Source organism: Myripristis murdjan, chromosome 4 (genome assembly GCF_902150065.1).
Source record: "Myripristis murdjan chromosome 4, fMyrMur1.1, whole genome shotgun sequence".
In the NCBI taxonomy this organism is placed as follows: domain Eukaryota; kingdom Metazoa; phylum Chordata; class Actinopteri; order Holocentriformes; family Holocentridae; genus Myripristis; species Myripristis murdjan.
Window position 1 is genome coordinate 27,166,093 of NC_043983.1, and position 18,328 is coordinate 27,184,420.

Below are 18,328 nucleotides of genomic sequence, written 5' to 3' on the forward strand. Positions count from 1 at the left end.
CCATTGGCCTGCATGTTTCAAAGCATCTCGGTTCATTCATTCCCAAACCTGCTCTTTTTTCTACTAGATGAACCCTGTAATTACATGTTAAGTGTAACTATATGTACATTATTCGTATGTGTTATATATTCTATGTGTCTGGTGGAAACCCCCATAACTCTAATTGTGATGATTCTTGCACAGCTGAAGGTTTATATGTCCTCAGTGGATTGCATGCATTTATAAATACTTCTAAATAAAGTCAAATCTCTACAGACTCCAAAGCAAGGCCCTCAACCTAAAAACAAAGAAATGAAGTTTTCACCTAACAATTATTGGTTCACCAACTCTAATAAATTATGATGAATTTTGCTGTGCATTGTCGCTATTGGTCGAAAACTTCTCATTTCCAAAATGTCAACTTTTCAGGAACTGGGGGAGTGCAGCCTTATTTTTATCTTGATGGCGATGCATTGTTCAGGTTATCCAATATGTTTTGAAAAGGTTTCATAAGCGTAAGAGGTTGAACAGTTTTCTCAAAACCCAGAGCAATGTCTAATCCTTTCAGTGTAGACATGAGAATAAACAAAATTAGAATTACAACATTACACAACAACAATGAAGTTTTTTTTTTTTTTTCAGGGGCAAAACACAAACAAAATGTTCTCTCCATGGTTCCTCGCCCTATAGGAGGCTGGTGCATGAAAATGAGTTTTCATTGGCCACAACGTTTTGCACGGTCAGTGGCTGAATTTTCTCCCTGTGTCATCATTATAACTCAGCAGGTCTATCTGGGGCAATAGGACACGAAATCATTTCCAGTGCATGCATGAGCAGTCAATATGGATTGGGTACAATGCTGTGTCAGAGAGCCAGACTCTGTGTGTTTACAGTATATGTGTGTGTGTCTAAGAGGCCCACTGTGCGGCGAGAAGCTTTAAAATCAAACTGGAATGCGACACATCCAGATTAACTGAGTTGTAATCTGGGGCCGGACACTTAACAAGCTGCACTAACAAGCAGATTATGTAAAAACGGAGAGCGTCTGGCCAGACAGAACACACAGCTCTTTATAACGCTGACGGGTCGGTGCCAGGGGAGACCGGGTCTGTAAGGAGATCAACGCGGAAACAAAGTCCACTTCAGCACCGAGTTGCTGCATCAAGAGATTTGTGCCGGACTGCCGGCATATTTCAGCCACCTGCTCCACCACAACTGGGACTTACAAACCGTTTCCCAAGACGCTCACATTTCAAAATCCTCTCGCTCACAAACAACATGCAGATTGCTGCGTAGGCTCGTAGTAAAATGCACCCTCTCCCTCCTTATTTACACTGAGTGTGTAGCGTGTTGAGACGCAACAAGGCGTTTCCCTATAGCTAAAAATATACACGCAGATAAAGTGCACACACACCACCCACTTATGTCTGTTGCACACAAACATACAACCCAATCTGTCGTCTCACACACACACACACACCAGCTTGCTGGGACACACACTGGGCTCCCATATAATGATCTGTGACATGTAAATAACTACAACATTCACTTAATCTACAAACTATTAGGAACATCTTCCTGATCCTGAGTTGCACAACCCACATCTCTTAATTCAAATCTCACAAACTCCAATACAACCTGTCTGCTTCGGTTAATCTCCTTTGTGATTGCTGTAGGCTGGATTTAATAAGGAAAATCAATATGGAATATTAGCGTTTGCCTGGAATCACCTCATCAGTGAAGATCATGAAGTGTAGAATTTCCCTAATGTTTTGTACATGAAGTGTGTGTTTCTTTGTGTGTGTGTGTGTGTGTGTGTGTGTGTGATAGAGAGAGAGAGAGAGGGATAGGTGATTCCCACCAGATGATACCCAGAGGGTGGTGGCAGTGCTCATAAGGGCCACGGTGACTCAGACAGGAAGCAGGAAGTCCCTCCATGACCCACTTCCTGCTGACCAATGTGGAGACGTATTGTCAGCCAGGAGAGTTTAAACCAAACAATAACAACACCATGACAAAACCAACACAAAGGCAGTAGTGAGCGCAAAGTCTAGTGGTATAAAAAAGAAAATAGATTTCAAAAATAAAAAAATTATCCCCTAATGTTACTGAACAGCTGAACTGAGCATCAGAGCAACAAAATCAATACTACCTGAGGATTAGAGCAGAGCTTCCAGTCTTTTTCATGGTATGAGGAAGACGTCACACACCTGTTTCATGAGACAGGTGTGTAGGAGAGAGACGAGTGGATCCACAGCTGCAAACAGACTCTGGCACACTGTCTAACTCACAGTCATACATCTGTATGTGATGTTTCTGTGCTAGAGCTTCATCAGGCAAATCATTTCTGTTTGATGAAGGATTCTCCAGTTGAATTAGGCCACAGATTCCCATTTCCCATTTGACTTTACCTCAGGGATGCACATCTGGCAACATTTTGGCAACATGTTTTTATCATTTACAGCAACTTGCGAGCATCATGTTACAGGAGATAAGTCGGCAGGTGGGGAGATAACAACAGACACTGAGCCTTTGATCACAGTAGCAGACGCTACTTTGGCTTCGTATTTCTTGGCTTTTCCTAATTTAGGGGGGACAAGTGGGTAAATATGTCCTGGACACATTTTGTAGCTGCAGGTGTTACTAGGCTTTACACACATTTGCTTTAGCTGGTTTGGATGACACTGAGGAACTTTAACATGCCATTTATAATCATCGAAAAAATGGACTTGTCTCAAAATTTTCTTCAGGGCCCTCACCTAACATCAACACACCTGTAGTAGCACCACAACCACTGACAGTTAATGTGACATTTGGGGGAGAAAAACCTGATTCCCACAAGAACTTAGGTTATGTTTTATGTAAGGGGCTATTTAGATAGTCAGCAAGACATAAACTTGGGTAACAATTTTTATTTTAATGCTTTTCAGGAGGTTTAAGATACTGGAGTTGGTAAATCTGAAGCTAACAGGAGGGTTAAGAACCCCAGAGCAGAAATAAACACAACTTCAATGTAAAAATTCATTTATTTCCCTTTATAAAAGCCATACAAAATCATTATGAATAGACCCAGCATCATTTGTAGATCGAGATATTTGAAACAGACTGTTAAATATGTGGTTGTTTCCAACAACACAGAAACAAACATCCTTCATTTTAAAATTTATGTTAAAAAAATGACACAAAGCGATCTAATTAACCAACCAACATATATGGCTTTGAATGAAATTAAATGTCAACTCAACTCAGTTTATTTGTCTTTGTAAAATGATACTCCTGAGGGAAGACATAAACCTAATAATTAAATGACCTGAACCAGACAAATCTCTATAAAACAGTTATGGAAGGCTGTCTGTGTTATGAATGGCATCATCACAGAAAGATTTTTAGCATTTTGCACTGTTTTACCTTTAAGGCCGAGCTAAACAGTGAGCACACTAACACACCAACAGTGCTTCATCAGTTAACTTCAGTCTCAAATCAAGAGAGTTAATAATGGAGAAAACATGGACAGATGGGTAAAACCAAATAGTTGAGATGCACGTACAAGTTCTGGAAGCGCGCGTCACATCACAGCTTCACAACAAAAGATTTCAGGACGAGAGACGATGAAACCAAGGAAACAAGCTGATCTTCACTGAAAATGACTGCACAAAAATATACTTCAGTTCCACATTTCAAGTGCAGGAATTACATTCAGAGAACTCCCTGATCGATTTATTTGATTACAATCATTGAGAAGAAAATAGAAGAGAAGAGAAGTGAGGAGAAGAAACGAGAAAAGGAGAGAAGAGAAGAGAAGAGAAGAGAGAGGACGTCTGTCTAGTATCCCTGAGCACATCCATCTGCTCTGGGGTCCGACCCCGCCCACAGCACCCTGGTTGGACCATCGGCTTGATTGACAGATGGGTTCCACCAATCCCCCACTGTGATGATCTGACCCCGCCCAAACTGAGACCTCTTGTGGCCTGTGGGTGAAAAAAAAAAAAAAAAAAAAACATTGACGTCATCATCAAATTTCTCTCTGTTGCGCTTTTCTCTCCCCCACAATTAAACCAAAAGTAGCCGCACTAAGCTAGGTGGCGCTGCAGTCATGAGGTGGGATACAGGTGTGCTGACAGGGTAGAGGTGTGGCTTAACTCGGGGAGATGCACATAGCTTTTATGTCCAGCAATGAGCAGTAGGTGGACATTTGCTGCCTGTTATTTGCTCTGTGTGTTAATTATTATCAACCCTCATATCATGGGCGTTATAACTCAAACTTTATGCAAACAATGGAGCTGTGAGGACAGTGAGTCCACACATATAACCTGAAACACTGTCAAGACGGCCCGAGGCTTAATAGATGGATGCAGGGAGGGAACTTGGTGAAATGTTATAAAACACATTGTCAATAATTCATTTCAATAATTAGTGATTCTTCATTTCGAGTCGACATCTACACAGTTGAAGGTGTAAAATGTCGCATTTTAAAGCTACATTAAGCAACATTACAGGCATTTTTTACAATCAAATAACCCCTTACAATGGGAGAGTCATTACAGTCTATGATTTACAGCTACTCTGTTGTTATTTCCTGGTTTGAGCTTTCTGCATGTATGTATGGACCCGAGAATGAGCTCCTCCTCTGCCCTCCGCTTCACCTCCTAGATGTTTCATTCAAAGTGTCTCTGAAAGCGCACATTGTGCCGATAAACGTGTCCAAATTTCAGATCAGAGCCCCTGTCGCTGCAATCAGCACAGGAGGCAGCAAAAAAAAAAAAAAAAAGTTCATTCAAAGCAGCTTACTTTGTCCCTGAAAGTCTGCACCTTCACCACATTTTCAACTTGGAGGTCAGAGACAAAATAATCCAAGTAATCAAAAAAGAGTGAAAAGAGAGCAAGAGTGAAATTCATCCCTCATTTCCATCTCAAAGAAGAAATTTTTCATCTCAGCTTTTGGTTTTATACAAGCGATCTAACGTGAACCCCAAAGCAGGAGTGACTTTGTTAGTTTACAAATTTCAATTTCAAATATTCATTTCAAATATTAGTGTAACTACCATAAACAAGCAAGACCAACAGCAGCCTGTACTGGCCTTGATCACCTGGTTGATTTTAGCAGGAGATCTGCTTTACTACACAAAAAGACATTGCTTTACAGCACAAAACAGGAGGAGGCTGGTCTTCCAATGTGAATGGAGCTGAAGCGTTCAGAGTTACTGGCCGGGGCAGACGGTCAGAGGGACGGTGGTAGAAAAGAAAAAAAGAAGAAAAAAATCACCTCCAACAGGTTCATCCTCAGTAAAGTGAAAAACTAAAAACAACGCCAGAGAAGGGGAGGCACAAGTGGCAACAACTTCTTTGTGATGGGAAGCAACAGTATATGGAAAATATGATCTTGGTTTTTTTATGACTAATGTATAAGATAAAGAGTTATATCAATCATGGTCTCATTTGTGTGCAACAGTTACACCAAGATATCAAACTTTATCTGACAATGATACATCGATATTTAAAAATGCAACATGCACCTTTAAACAGAAACATGTTAAAAAAAAAAAATTTTGATAGCTGTCAACTCCTAATGCATTTTATTTACACAGTACTTTGTGGGACAGAAGCTTTACGTAAATAAAAATTCAAAATAAAAATGTGACAGGGCAAACAATGCAAACAGTAAATGTGTAAAAAACAACAACAACGCACCTGTGATTGGCCAGTTGACTTGGTGGCCCCGCCTTCTCAGCTCCTCTGCTACCTCCTGGTCGACGCCCTCCTCCAGATTAACCAACCACTGATCAGCTGGACAGACAGACCGACCAATCAGAATAAGATTTCAACAGAAACCACTTTATATGAACACAGAGCAGAAACAAAGGTTTGCACTCTCATGAGCAATATATCACAAATTAATTAATTAGAGGAATTAAATGTGTCATTGTTCATTTAAATATGAATATTCACAGCTAAACTTTGGATTTTCAAATAACCCACAATCCCTTTATAATATGCAAATCAAGTTACATGACGTCATTGTGCAGCAGAACAAAACCAGGACTTTGTTGGCTATTAGTTTGCATGGCGGCTGACATATGCTGATATATAATGCCACATCTTTTTATAACTGCAACACAACACGAGGTATAACATTTTATTCTTGTTCTTATCACTGTACAAGCAGTATTTCTACCTATGCTAACATTGCTATTATTAACACTGAATATTACTCTTTTCTCCATAGGGGAGATAAGGCAACATTCAAATAAATTGATAATGAGCACTATGCACCATTTGACTGCACCATTTCTGATTTTGAAACTAATTTCCTCCGTGGAAACTTAAAGGCTGATTACAAGAATCCAGTTTCATCCATTTGTCATTCATTTTGTCCAACTTTTCGAGCCATTCTGATAGCTCAAAACTGATATAAGGCCAGTGTCCTCTTCTAAAATATTACATAACCCTCACACCAGGAAATATGGTGTCAGACAGTAGTTTGACTAAACACACACCCACACACATGCACATGCAAATGCACATGCACACACACAATTAAGCACGCCATGATTTACTAGGTAAAGGAGACAGGTGCTCAATGATGCTGTTTCCAATGTATGTGTGTGTGTGTGTGTGTGTGTGTGTGTGTGTGTGTGTGTATTGAGTGGGGTGGGGGTGGTACCTTTGGGGTCATATTGTACGTTGACTCTTGGGGCATCCAGAGCCTGTTGAGGGTCCATCCCAAACTCCAGCATGTTCAACAACACCTCAACACAGGAGAAACGACCACTATCAACGTTTCCGCATATTATACACAAATTATTTAAGGTTATTAAAGCTACTTGTCTTTTTCTCTGTGGGTGGAAATGGGCTGAACACTTTGGATTGGCACACACAGCGGGTTAAAACACACGGACAAAAGCACCGTTTGAAATTACCCTAATGTGCTCTATTCATCTCTGCATTACACCTCTCTGTCTTGTCATTCTAACCCAGTTACTACTGAATAATGTACATATCTAAATGAAATACAAATGCAGGATGAAATGTTGCACTGGATTAGTAGGTACAAGCCTCCTAAGTATTATCAGAATTCTTTAAATGTTATATAACCTAATAAACAGTTAATCTCAAAAATCAGTTAAAACAGTTGATCTCAAAAATTGCGTCAAAATATAACAAATTTTTGATTTTATATACAATTTTGAAAGCAAATACAGTTTTGTGGTAAATTAAATAAAAATGTAAAAAATGTAAAAAATTATAAAAAAAATTAAATAAAATAAAAATTTTAAAAATTTTGTGCCACACTGTAATTTCATTTCTTCTCCATTATATTGCTGTAGCTTGTGTGTACGCTGTTTATGTATCAGTGTGTGCCTGCCTATTAAAGCCATGTGTATTTTTTCTGATGGATACACAACAGGTAAACAGGTGTGTGAATGTCTATGGGCGCACATACACTACTCACAAAAAGTTAGGGATATTTGGCTTTTGGGTGAAATTTATGGAAAATATAAAAAGTTCACGCTACAGTGATATTATATCATGAAAGTAGGGCATTTAAGTAGAAGCATACACTGGTGATTTCCTCATCTCAAACAATTTCTTGAAACAAAAGCCAACAACAGTGTCTCATGCTGTTCACAAGTCGACTTATTGTCTGCTGAGGCATGGCATCCCACTCTTCTTGAAGGGCGGCCCTCAGGACATTGAGGTTCTGGGGTACAGAGCTCCGAGCCTCTACACGGCGACTCAGCTGATCCCATAGGTTTTCTATGGGATTCAGGTCTGGAGAAAGTGCAGGCCACTCCATTTGAGGTACCCCAGTCTCCAGCAGCCATTCCCTAATGATACGACCTCGATGAGCTGGAGCATCAAACACCTGATGTGAATTTTGCCGTTAAACTCCTTGTTAGAGAACAGCAACTTGTGCAAAAAGTACTGAAACACTGAACAGTTGGACATGTGCATTCAAAAGTTTACAGAAGGTCACATTAAGTTCACCTGTAAAGGTTATAATGCATTTTAGGTTCATCCTGAAATTTCACCCGAAAGCCGAATATCCCTAACTTTTTGTGAGTAGTGTATGTTTATTTTACTGTTTAACTGGTAAGTAAAAAGTCAAAGGCATATTTTACACACAAATAACCAGTAATAATAATAATACAGCCTATTTACAAAAAGACATAATGACAAAAGTGACACGTACACACTGGGATAGAGGAGTCAGCATTTCAGCCGACAATCACTGATGATCAGTCTCATTTTTTTGTAAATAAATGTGATAATTTTCGCAAGATTTAGCCCAGCTGATGTTTAGCAGTGTGTGAAACATGCATTCGCCTTCTGACTTCATCTGAAAGTTAACATCCTGCACGTCTCACTCCACCGACGCCGAGCCACCTGAGCGTGAAAACCCTCGGTAAAACTCTCGCGTCCGGATACCTGAACGTGTCCTTGCGGCTGCATAAAAGCTCCCATCACCCCCAGCGCGGCGAGAAGGCGTGGTCTGTCTGACATGTGGGCGGAGTCAGTGAGGAGGGCGGCCATTATGGTGTGGTATGGCCGCTTCCCCCCGGCAGCACAGTTACTATGGTTATGCTGCAGGGAGAAGCTGGAGCCTCGATTCTGAGACGGAGAAATATACAGAGACACCGTTATTCGAAGTGATGAGAGATAATGTTTTACTTGACAAATTTTATTTATTCTACTTTTAAACTACTTTTCTTGTTGTTTTCCTCGTTTTAAAGCCTTGCTGTAAAGTTCATTGCACATTCTGCTTTTAGTTAAGGGCTATTAAATGTATTTATTATGATTATTATTATAGCTGAGTACCTAAATGAGGGGAGAATCTCTCAAACACACACACACACACACACACACACACACACACACACACACACCTGCAGAGAGAATCCACAGCCCCTTGGGACCAGCCCAGTTCCAAAGCCCATGTAGATGCTGTTGACAAACGAACAGGCGTTTCCCTGGCTGTCAATCACACAGAAGTAGACCGTGTCACTTCCTGTCGTCAGGCCAGGCTTCACTCCCTCCATGGCGCTGTGAACACGAACGTGAACACACACACACACACACACCAGACACAGCTGAAATTACTGTCAGTGACATTAGTGTCAGGTCGGGTTAAGGTTGGTCGGTTTGTTAACGGTGAGGGTGAGGTGACAGAAAATTAATCTAACTCCATGATCTGTCTAGGGTTATTAGAATATAAAACTACATTAACAATGTGGGGATGTGGAACTACATTGTGTGTGTATGTGTGTGTGTGCGTGTGTGTGTGTGTGTACAGTGAGCATTAGGAAGTTTTATGGTTTTGTGACTATGTGTGTGTTTGTCTTGCAGCTGATGAATACCAATAGTTCAAAGTCTACGGTAATGACCGCTAAATAAACTCATTGTTGCCAAAATACACACACACACACACACACACACAGAGAGACACACAGAGGAGACAGCGGAGTGGAGATGGGACATGACATGCAGGGATGATCCAGTTTGTGGAAGTAAAGTCAACAGTCCTATCTAAAGCAAACAGAGCAAGACTGGTACGCATTGGTATCAACACACACACACACACACACACACACACACACACACAGACGCACCTGTCCATGCTGATGCGCTGGGCTTGCTGCTGGCTGTAGTTTTTATCCAACAGGGTTTCCAGGGGGACGGTCACATGGTCGGGGTCGCTGAGGTAATGCAGAGCGTCTCCGAGGCCCAAGCGGACCGCCTCCACCAGGACGTGGACGTACGCAGGGCTGTTGTGGCCCAGAGCTACAAACACACACACACACACACACACACAGGGATCATCAGTGTTCCCACAGATTGTTGCACATCAAATTCATCTACCCATGTCACATTTGTCCAAAAGGTAAAATTATTACACTGAACATGACTTACACATTTACTACATTACTACCATTTTCCAAGGCACAAAAAAAATTTCTGTGATAAACCTCATTTAAAATGTTCTGTCTGGGTTTAGTACTCAAGGGCATTTGAATTTAGTCTATAAAACTAAATCTTTTCCTCAGGGCCTATTTTCTGGCAGAGACGTGCTCTTTAATATGGAAAGCATTTCTGTGCATTTATGTGCTATCAGATACATTAATCACTGCGTAAGGTCTTCAGATCCGTGTCATTCATTTCACAATGTTCATCTTTGTCTTCTGATTTTGATTTCCCAACTCAGCATGTTGGAGCTTCCCACCAGCAAATTAATACACATATTAAACTAAATGACCACAAAACAAAAAAGTAGCTTGGACAAAAATGCATTTGGGTAAGATGATCAGTTACCTGTCTCAAGCAAGTTTCAGATCTGGGCATGTTGATTTGAGTATCATAACAAAATGAATGGCAACAAACGGCTCTCTGGGAGGTAGAAAACAAACTATACTGAAAAATCTAAAATGGAAAATGGTCAGTAGTAATGTAAAATATGTGTGCAGTGAAATAAACAGGCTACATGACAGATTAAAAAAAGGTATGGTTGTTGAACTGTTTGGACACACCAACACACCCATAAACACAGCTGTTACTGATGACATTAATTAAGATTCGGTTTCTTGTAGCTCTAACAAAGCCCTAAAGTCTCTGCTGGACTTAAATGCAACACAACCGTGATTAATATCATTAGCAACACCTGTGCTGACCTGCTAGTTCATGTCAAAATGACTGCAGTATAAACTCCTCACATACAATTTCTATGTAAGTGTGTGACCCCTCAACACTGGATGATATTTTCACTTGAGAAGCTCCAGCACGTTCAGACATAAGATGGAAGCTGCCGGATGGACTCTGTCCTTGTCGTTACCTTTCAGAGGGAAGTTCTCGAGGATGTTGAGCACCAGCAGGGCAGCCAGTCCCTGACTGTTGGGTGGAGGCTCCCACAGACGCACACCCTGAACACACATGGCACGTCGGCAGGCACGTAAGCAATAAATTCATCTTTTATACATCAAAAACAGCTTTTTCTAAGCATACACATTACCAGGGTATTACCAAATAGGATGCAGGGAAGGGCAGAGGTGTAACCCAGGTCAAAATAAATGAATGTGATGTCCTCAGTAATGTTAGCTATTCACACTGTGGGTATGACTCTGTTACTTTCTATAAATTCAGTAACAAAATCCGGTGACACTTTACAATAAGAGTACAACAATTAACGTTAGTTAATGCCGTAATGGTTAATTAACTGTTAGTTAATGATTATTATTATGACATTTACTAATGTTAATAATATTTACAATAACCCTTAAATAACATATAAATTAATACCTTAGCATGAAGAGCATTAGTACATGATTCTTAGACACATTTGTTAACAGTTAGTTAACTGTTACTTAATGTTTATTACAGCATTAACTAACGTTAATTGTTGTACTCTTATTGTAAAGTGTTACCCAAAATCCTAAATCCATCCCTTTCATACATGACACACACAACAGTTTTGCACCAAAAGCCACTGTCATCAAAATGCATCCAGAAGATGATTTTTTTTTTTAGGATGTAAAGAATGATCACTTCAAATTATTTTTCATTATTTCAAATGTGTTGCTCAGACAAATAAGCCTCATGTGCTTTTATTGGTAGAAGAAACAAAAATATGGCAAACCCACTTAAGTTTTGGGCGCAGAGGTGTCATTATTCTTCCATTACAATGAACCACCTCTCTTCCCTCCCCGTCTCTGGTGTTACAGTGTCAGACCTCACCTTGTAGTCTGCGCTGACGGGGGCGATGACCTCACTGTCATGGCCGCTGAGGTCATCCAGGGTCATGACTCCTCCATGCTGGCTGATGACATCAACGATGGCTTGGGCCACTCTGCCCTGGTAAAACGCGGGCTTGCCACGCTCACCGAGCTCCTGTTAATACAGCAGTCCATCAATCAACCCATTCATCTATCAATAAATCAATCAATCAGTGTGCCAGCTGATTTACACAGGGATTATCCTTGCCCAGTGCAGATTATTGTTTACAGCGCAAAATATTTCAGGTCAAACCTTCTAAGACTTCTCACTAAATAATAACAAAATATGCAGCTTTGGGGTAAATTGATCCCAAATTTGATTATAGCCAAAGAAACATTTATTTTTCTGTTGCCTCTGTGTCTCACAAACAGAGAAACATTGAAAATGAGATTTTTAGTGATTCACTGCCTCGCATAATCAAATGCCATGAATCTCACCAGGGTTGAATGGGTTGAAAAACATGTGGGCGATGGGTCGGCTTTCATTGCGTATATCAACCCGCTCTGATCAGTGCGTTGATGTGATATCACTCAGAGGGAGTGTGTGTGCCTGTGAATGTGTGATTGTGCACCACCGGGGAGTAACACACACAGTCATCTCTGAGGAATGGCCCTTATGATGCCATGGAAACCATCCATCAATATGGCTGAGGTCACTGCCATTGTTTAACTGTCTCAGGAATATGTGTGTGTGTGTGTGTGTGTGTGTGTGTGTGTGTGTGTGTATGGGTGTGTGTGTGTGTATGTTGGGGGGTGTTAAGGGGGCCGTGTGGGCGTTCTTGGTATTGCTTGCATTAGTCACGGAGAAGCGAGCGGCCACATCAGTCCAGCATCAATCAGTGAATGACAGATCAATACAGCACACCTACAGTTGGAATACCGTAGTGGTGACACACACACACACACACACACACACACACACACACAATTGGGACACCGTTCTATTGAAGCCCCTCAGACAGGAAGCTACAGAATGAGCGTGGTTCTATGAATATCACCATTATCACTGCTCCACCCAGCACACACACACGCACACGCACACACACACACACACACACACACACACACAGAGTAGGGAGAGTATGAGAAGTATGAAGACGTGGAAAAATGTGCATGCCGCCTCACCTAAAATGGTTTCAGAGGAGACGTTCAGAATCACATGAAGGGCTACAACTAATGATTTTTTTTTTATTGTTGCCACAGTCCAAAAAATACACAAAGTATTGATTTTTTGATGATATAATTGCGAGCGAGCAAAGTATCTTGATGAAGCTGAAATCAGCAAAATGGGATTTTCATTTCACAGACGACTAAAACAGCCGGTCAACAGTCGAAATTATAACCTTTTAATTTGACTAATCGACTGATCAGTTAAACAAATCATCATTTCAGTGCGAGTTACTTGATCTAAATGCCGTCTCAAAAATATCATCAGTAATTCATTTTTTTTCCCCACTGGATCTGGCATTATGGATGAAATATCCCTTTAAGTGTAACAAACTCCTTCTTTCATCCGTTCTTCCTTTTTCCTCTCACTCACTCTTCAGATTGATTTAAAAACTTTGCTCAGGGTTCATTATAGTTCTAGTTTTGCTGCAATATTTTTTTCTATCTCATTTTTTAGTCTGATATCCATTCATGTTTAATGTAATAAACCAACACTGAGACTGTTTAGTCCTACATAGTCTTGATAACGACAATAATGATACATCGTTATCACTTTTATTTCAATTTACTCAAATGATTTTGCATGACTAATTCTTTTTAATCTTAGTTGTGACTTTATTTGATCACAACATACTTCTTGCTCCTCCTTCTCTCTACCACTTCACCTCCTACATCCTTCCTTCTCCTGTCTTTATTCATCTTTCCCTCCCATCTGTCCTTCTCCTTCTGTCTTTCACCTCTCCCCTTCATCCTTCCTTTCACCTTTCATTTTTCGGCCCTGTTTCGCCCTCGTTCGCTCCCTTTTCCTCCGGTCACTCCCTCCCGTCCTCCTGGTCATCTCTTATCACTCCCCTCCCTCTCAACCTTTTGCCAAACGTCGTCCCAAACCCTACCTCTCCCTCTTCCCTGTTTTCTCTTCAAATGGGTCCAGTTTAGTAGGGTTAATTACCCAGCATGCCCCTGGGTTCACCCAAGGTCTTCCCCTATGGGAGGTTAAGTCAAGTTTAGCAAAAGTCAGCACAAAGGTTTCCCTGGGGTGACAAGTTCACAGAACGACTTCTACATTGTTCTGTCTTCATGTTCGGTTTCCTGGATGTTTGAATAACATCAATTCTGGAAAAAAAAAAAAAAAAAGTGTGGTCGCATGCACAATGATGTCCCAACACGTGACGTGACATCACTGTCGTGTCACTTCTTTGTTTGTTTGTTGTAAGTCATTTTTAGGTGTTTACCTTCAGGGTCCGTGCCAGGCCGGGGTTTCTGAATACTTGTCCGTGATTGGGCGCCTGGCCATCGATCAAAAGGTCCCCGCCTAGTTCCTTCCCAGCACGCCGCAATTCAGCCACCCAGTGCGCCCAGTGGTGAGCTGTTACCTTGGCAACCGGAAACCCCTCCTCCGCCAACTGCACCGCCCCGCCCAGCACCTCCTGCAGGGAGAGCTGGGGACACAGGAAGAGGAAACGCACGTGCATTACCTCACAGGAAATCTCCCCCGAGCAGGAAGTGTGAGTCACAGTGGGACAGGAAGTGAGCAGATACGAGGCTAAAACTGATTTGTGATTTCCTGTCAGGATTTTCCTTTCCTGCCGGTTTCATGAATATTCCTCATACAACTGTTCTGCATCATCAGTCTGCGATGTTGAGGGCATTCCTGGGGTTATTTTGTCATGAAGTGTTGTAATTGACTTTTTCGTGCTGCACCCACTTTCCCTCCGCCGGCGTCATCTACTTTTACTGCAGTTAATAACTTCCTACAGCTCCCAGAATGCCTTTCAACGACCCCCAGAGGACCAGCGGTGACCGTGTTGCACTCAGGTGGTTTTCAGCAGAATCCCACGGTGACGATGTGGTGATTTGACACACAGTTAAAAAGTGCTGCTGTGTCGAAAAAGCAGCTGTCTAACAAGCAAATCTGTATTTTTATCTGTAAACTTGAAAAACATTTCAATTAAATGTTAAAGAGGAGGTTGGTTAAACATTTTTGTTGGAGGGGGGGGTAAAAATTTTAATGATTCTGAGACTAATTAAGCATTAAATTGATTATTTAACATGTGATTTTTGTATTTATGAGTCATATCATGATATCTATCAGCATCTGAAAAAAATCCTCATGAGGACCACGACACACTGCGATGACCACATCACATAGCCATGAATGAAAAAAAAAAAAAAAAAACACAAGCCACCACGTGAGTGAGCAGCCAAAGAAGAAGAGCTGTTATGACCAAATAAAGGAAAAGATGAGACATGAAGTGGTTTGTCCGCTCCTTGTTTACACGTCAGAGGTTCACCTTCGGCAGCACTTAACATGTTTTAAACAGGAGGGACCAAAGCTACATACAGAACCTGGGACACAGCTGGGAACACAGCTGTTTACAACACACACTCACATCTCGCTGCCAGGTGTGTGTGTGTGTGTGTGTATACTTCCTGTCCTCTCAGTCAGTATGCTTAATTGCCCCTAACTCTGGGTCCCTTTGCTTTTGTAGTGTTTATGTTTAAGGTATTTATATTACGTAACTGTCCTTGCTGCATGAAACACACACCTAGACACAAAAATCTTCACATATAAATACACAAGCACACACACACACACATGCACACTCACGCATTAATTGGGGGTATTGCGATACCAGAATTGATTACCAGTACCAGTGAAACTCCCATTAAGCACAGAGTCCTTTATATAATAACTTATATATAAACTTACATAAAAACTGAGTTACCACGCCACATCGGCCTGTAGCCTCCAAATTGAAAACAAAGCAGCAAAATAAAAGACTGATTTCCATTTAGAGGAACTGTAGGAAATGTCTCACTGTAACAACAAAAAAAGAGGTGTGATGATGTGCTTTCATTTTGATTTAAACCTTATGTTTCAGTATTTAAGGCTACATCCGTGTGGGAGCTATTTATGGTCATCTCTTCATACCACTGATTGCTAACTGGTGTGTAGGATCAGGTCATCCCCACCTGTGGAGCAACAGCAACACTGGAAAAACTGGAAATTATCATTAAAATTAGTAAACGAACACTGAAATCCTGGTATGAACTCTGCACTTGAGCTGTGTGCTTGTAATGTCGGAGCGGACGGACATAAACAAGCGATCAGACCTTGTGGCTACCAAACAGCTGCACAGTATCACACCAGCAGGCAGCGGCTCCCGGCACTGTGACGTTTAAGGCATCCAGGACTGGGACGGGGGAGTCGGTGCTGTAACCACGACCCTCCAGGAGGTCCAGGGTCTGGGCTCTGGGAGATCGACCGCTGAGAGACAGACAGAGACAGAGACAGACAGAGAGAGAGAGAGATGCAAGTAAACATATGTACCTGATGGAGACAGAGTGAAGAGAGAGAGTGTCCCCACCTGCCGTTGATCCCTCTGATCTCTCCAGTGTCTGCGTTGTAGAACAGGCAGAAAGCGTCTCCACCTGGCCCGGTGCTAAACGGCTCTGTCACCGCCAACGCCGCTGCTATGGCAACCGCAGCATCCGCCGCATTCCCGCCACGCTTCAGGATGTCTGGACACAGATTGAGACGCACGTTCAGTGACTCGTTGCTTGACCTCAATCCTCAATCCTCAGTCCTCTGTGTGTCTCTGAGACTAAATAAAGGTTTGAATGAATTACTGTCCTCATCAGGGACTGCCACTGTGTATAGGCCTATATTTAAAGCACTAGTACACATGAGCTCGTTGGACCCTTCGGTACTTTGAGTTGTAGGGGCAGTCAAGAGTTAAAATAGGGAAAAGCGATGCACAATTATAGGTGAAATTTAATTATCAGACATTTTACCCCAAACTAACATCTGACACCAAAGTCCTGAGTAACATGTCAGGAGCAAACTGTCTAGATTTTGTCCATTTTTGGCAAATAGACACTTTGTTGCAAACAGTCATAACAGGAATAGCCATTTTGGATATTTGAAGACAGCACAATATCACAATAATATATCAATATTGTGTTATGAGACTATTTATTGTCTTGGATTTGGACACGATAATATTGTGATCTGACGGAGGTGTTGTCTTATTCTGGTTTTAAAGGCTGCAACACAGTCAAGAGATGACAATTTCTGAACTTATTCACTGCTGTAGCTGTTATGATACTTACCTGCACCTACCTGGTCATCATATCCACATTACTATTGATTATTTATCTGAATTTATCTAGTTTATTTTAAGTTTGAATACCTTATGAAAACACCAATAGTCATATCTACAATATCATCACAATATCGATACTGAGGTATTTGGTCAAGCATACGATGATATTTGATTTTGTCCATATCGCCCAACCCTGCTTTAACGTATGTTTATTTTGTTCAAGGTGGAACAAACATTGCCACTTAGAATACAACAGATGGTGGTCTGATTTAGTCAAATAAACATTTATACTTTGAGTCTCTGGCTTGGCACCATAAGAATCACAGGAATTAAAGACAGACAGAAAAACATGAGCTCGATGCTGCAGCTTCACACTTTGAATCAAAAGTCTGGAGGAACTTCAGTGACTCTGAAGGTAAAGATGAGTCAGACATGAGGCTGCTGTGGGTAAATCAGGCCAAGGAAGAGTCTCGAATAGTGATACCACCACCAACACATGAGGCCATATCAGGTTAGGATCAATGTTTTGCTTCTTTTTTATATCTTTAGGCCTGCAATAAATGTTAAAAACTAGATTTGACTGACATGCTCATGATAACTGTCTTTGGAAGTGTGATAAAGCTGTTTTCCACAGTGCAGTGTTTGAAAGGAAAAAGTAATCCAAAAATCACACAATAAAGTAAAATCAATGGCAACACTCAAAAGTGCAATAATCACAGAATCACAAGTATCATGAAGGATCCTTGTTGTATAGAAAGGGAATCCCCACGGGTAACGATAAATTATGAATGGAAATCCCCTCATTAGATTGTTGAAATTCGTGGAGAAAAATTAAAATACGCCCCCATTCTCTGTCTGTGTCTCTGTCTCTGTCTGTCTCACCCAGTCCGGCCCCGGTCGCCAGCGGCTGGCTGGACGCGCAGCAGCCGTGTAAACACAGCACAGGTGACCGCCGGGAGGAGAAGGTGAGGTCGGTGTCCATCCTGCTCAACCATCAGCCACTAACTCAGCCTGCCTCACACTTTAAGTGTTTTCATCACAGAAACACACGGTGCACATCACACACAATCCTCAGGGAAACAGCAGGGAGCAAAGTTCGTCCATTTCCCTCTCCGACCAGAAGAAACAAGACACAAAAAACAAACCCACATGACGGGATCGACTGGTCGGACAGCGACTGAGAAGGCTGAACCAGGCTGACAGGAGGAAGGACGATAACATCGATATTTAACTTGCAGCTCATGGTTTCAGCAGCTATGCAAATCTAAAAATGTTGCCATTCGTCAAGGTAAAACACAACTGTGATGAAGTAGT

At 41.5% G+C, this 18,328-nt stretch overlaps 1 protein-coding gene across 1 annotated transcript; it reads right to left on the reverse strand.

Moving 5' to 3' along the window:
* Nucleotides 1-2,906: 2,906 nt before the first annotated feature.
* On the reverse strand, nucleotides 2,907-18,204 carry LOC115358473 (glutathione hydrolase-like YwrD proenzyme). Its single transcript, XM_030050471.1, has 12 exons — nucleotides 17,897-18,204; nucleotides 16,277-16,430; nucleotides 16,023-16,176; nucleotides 14,141-14,347; nucleotides 11,704-11,856; nucleotides 10,805-10,892; nucleotides 9,588-9,759; nucleotides 8,865-9,021; nucleotides 8,407-8,589; nucleotides 6,641-6,725; nucleotides 5,668-5,763; nucleotides 2,907-3,947 (listed from the first exon to the last, which is right to left on the reverse strand). Exons 1-12 carry the CDS (start codon nucleotides 17,994-17,996, stop codon nucleotides 3,802-3,804), a joined length of 1,695 nt encoding a protein of 564 aa, XP_029906331.1. The 5' UTR covers nucleotides 17,997-18,204; the 3' UTR covers nucleotides 2,907-3,801.
* Between the last annotated feature and the right edge of the window lie 124 nt (nucleotides 18,205-18,328).

Bases quoted from the DNA above. Each gene is read 5' to 3' on its own strand.
- LOC115358473 (XM_030050471.1), bottom strand. From the start codon at position 17,996: ATGGACACCGACCTCACCTTCTCCTCCCGGCGGTCACCTGTGCTGTGT. The intron at 9,022-9,587 runs GTGCGTCTGTGT...TCGTGTTCACAG, and splicing joins CAGCGCATCAGCATGGACAG to CGCCATGGAGGGAGTGAAGC. The intron at 8,590-8,864 runs GTGTGTGTGTGT...TCTCCGTCTCAG, and splicing joins GCTGTGGATTCTCTCTGCAG to AATCGAGGCTCCAGCTTCTC.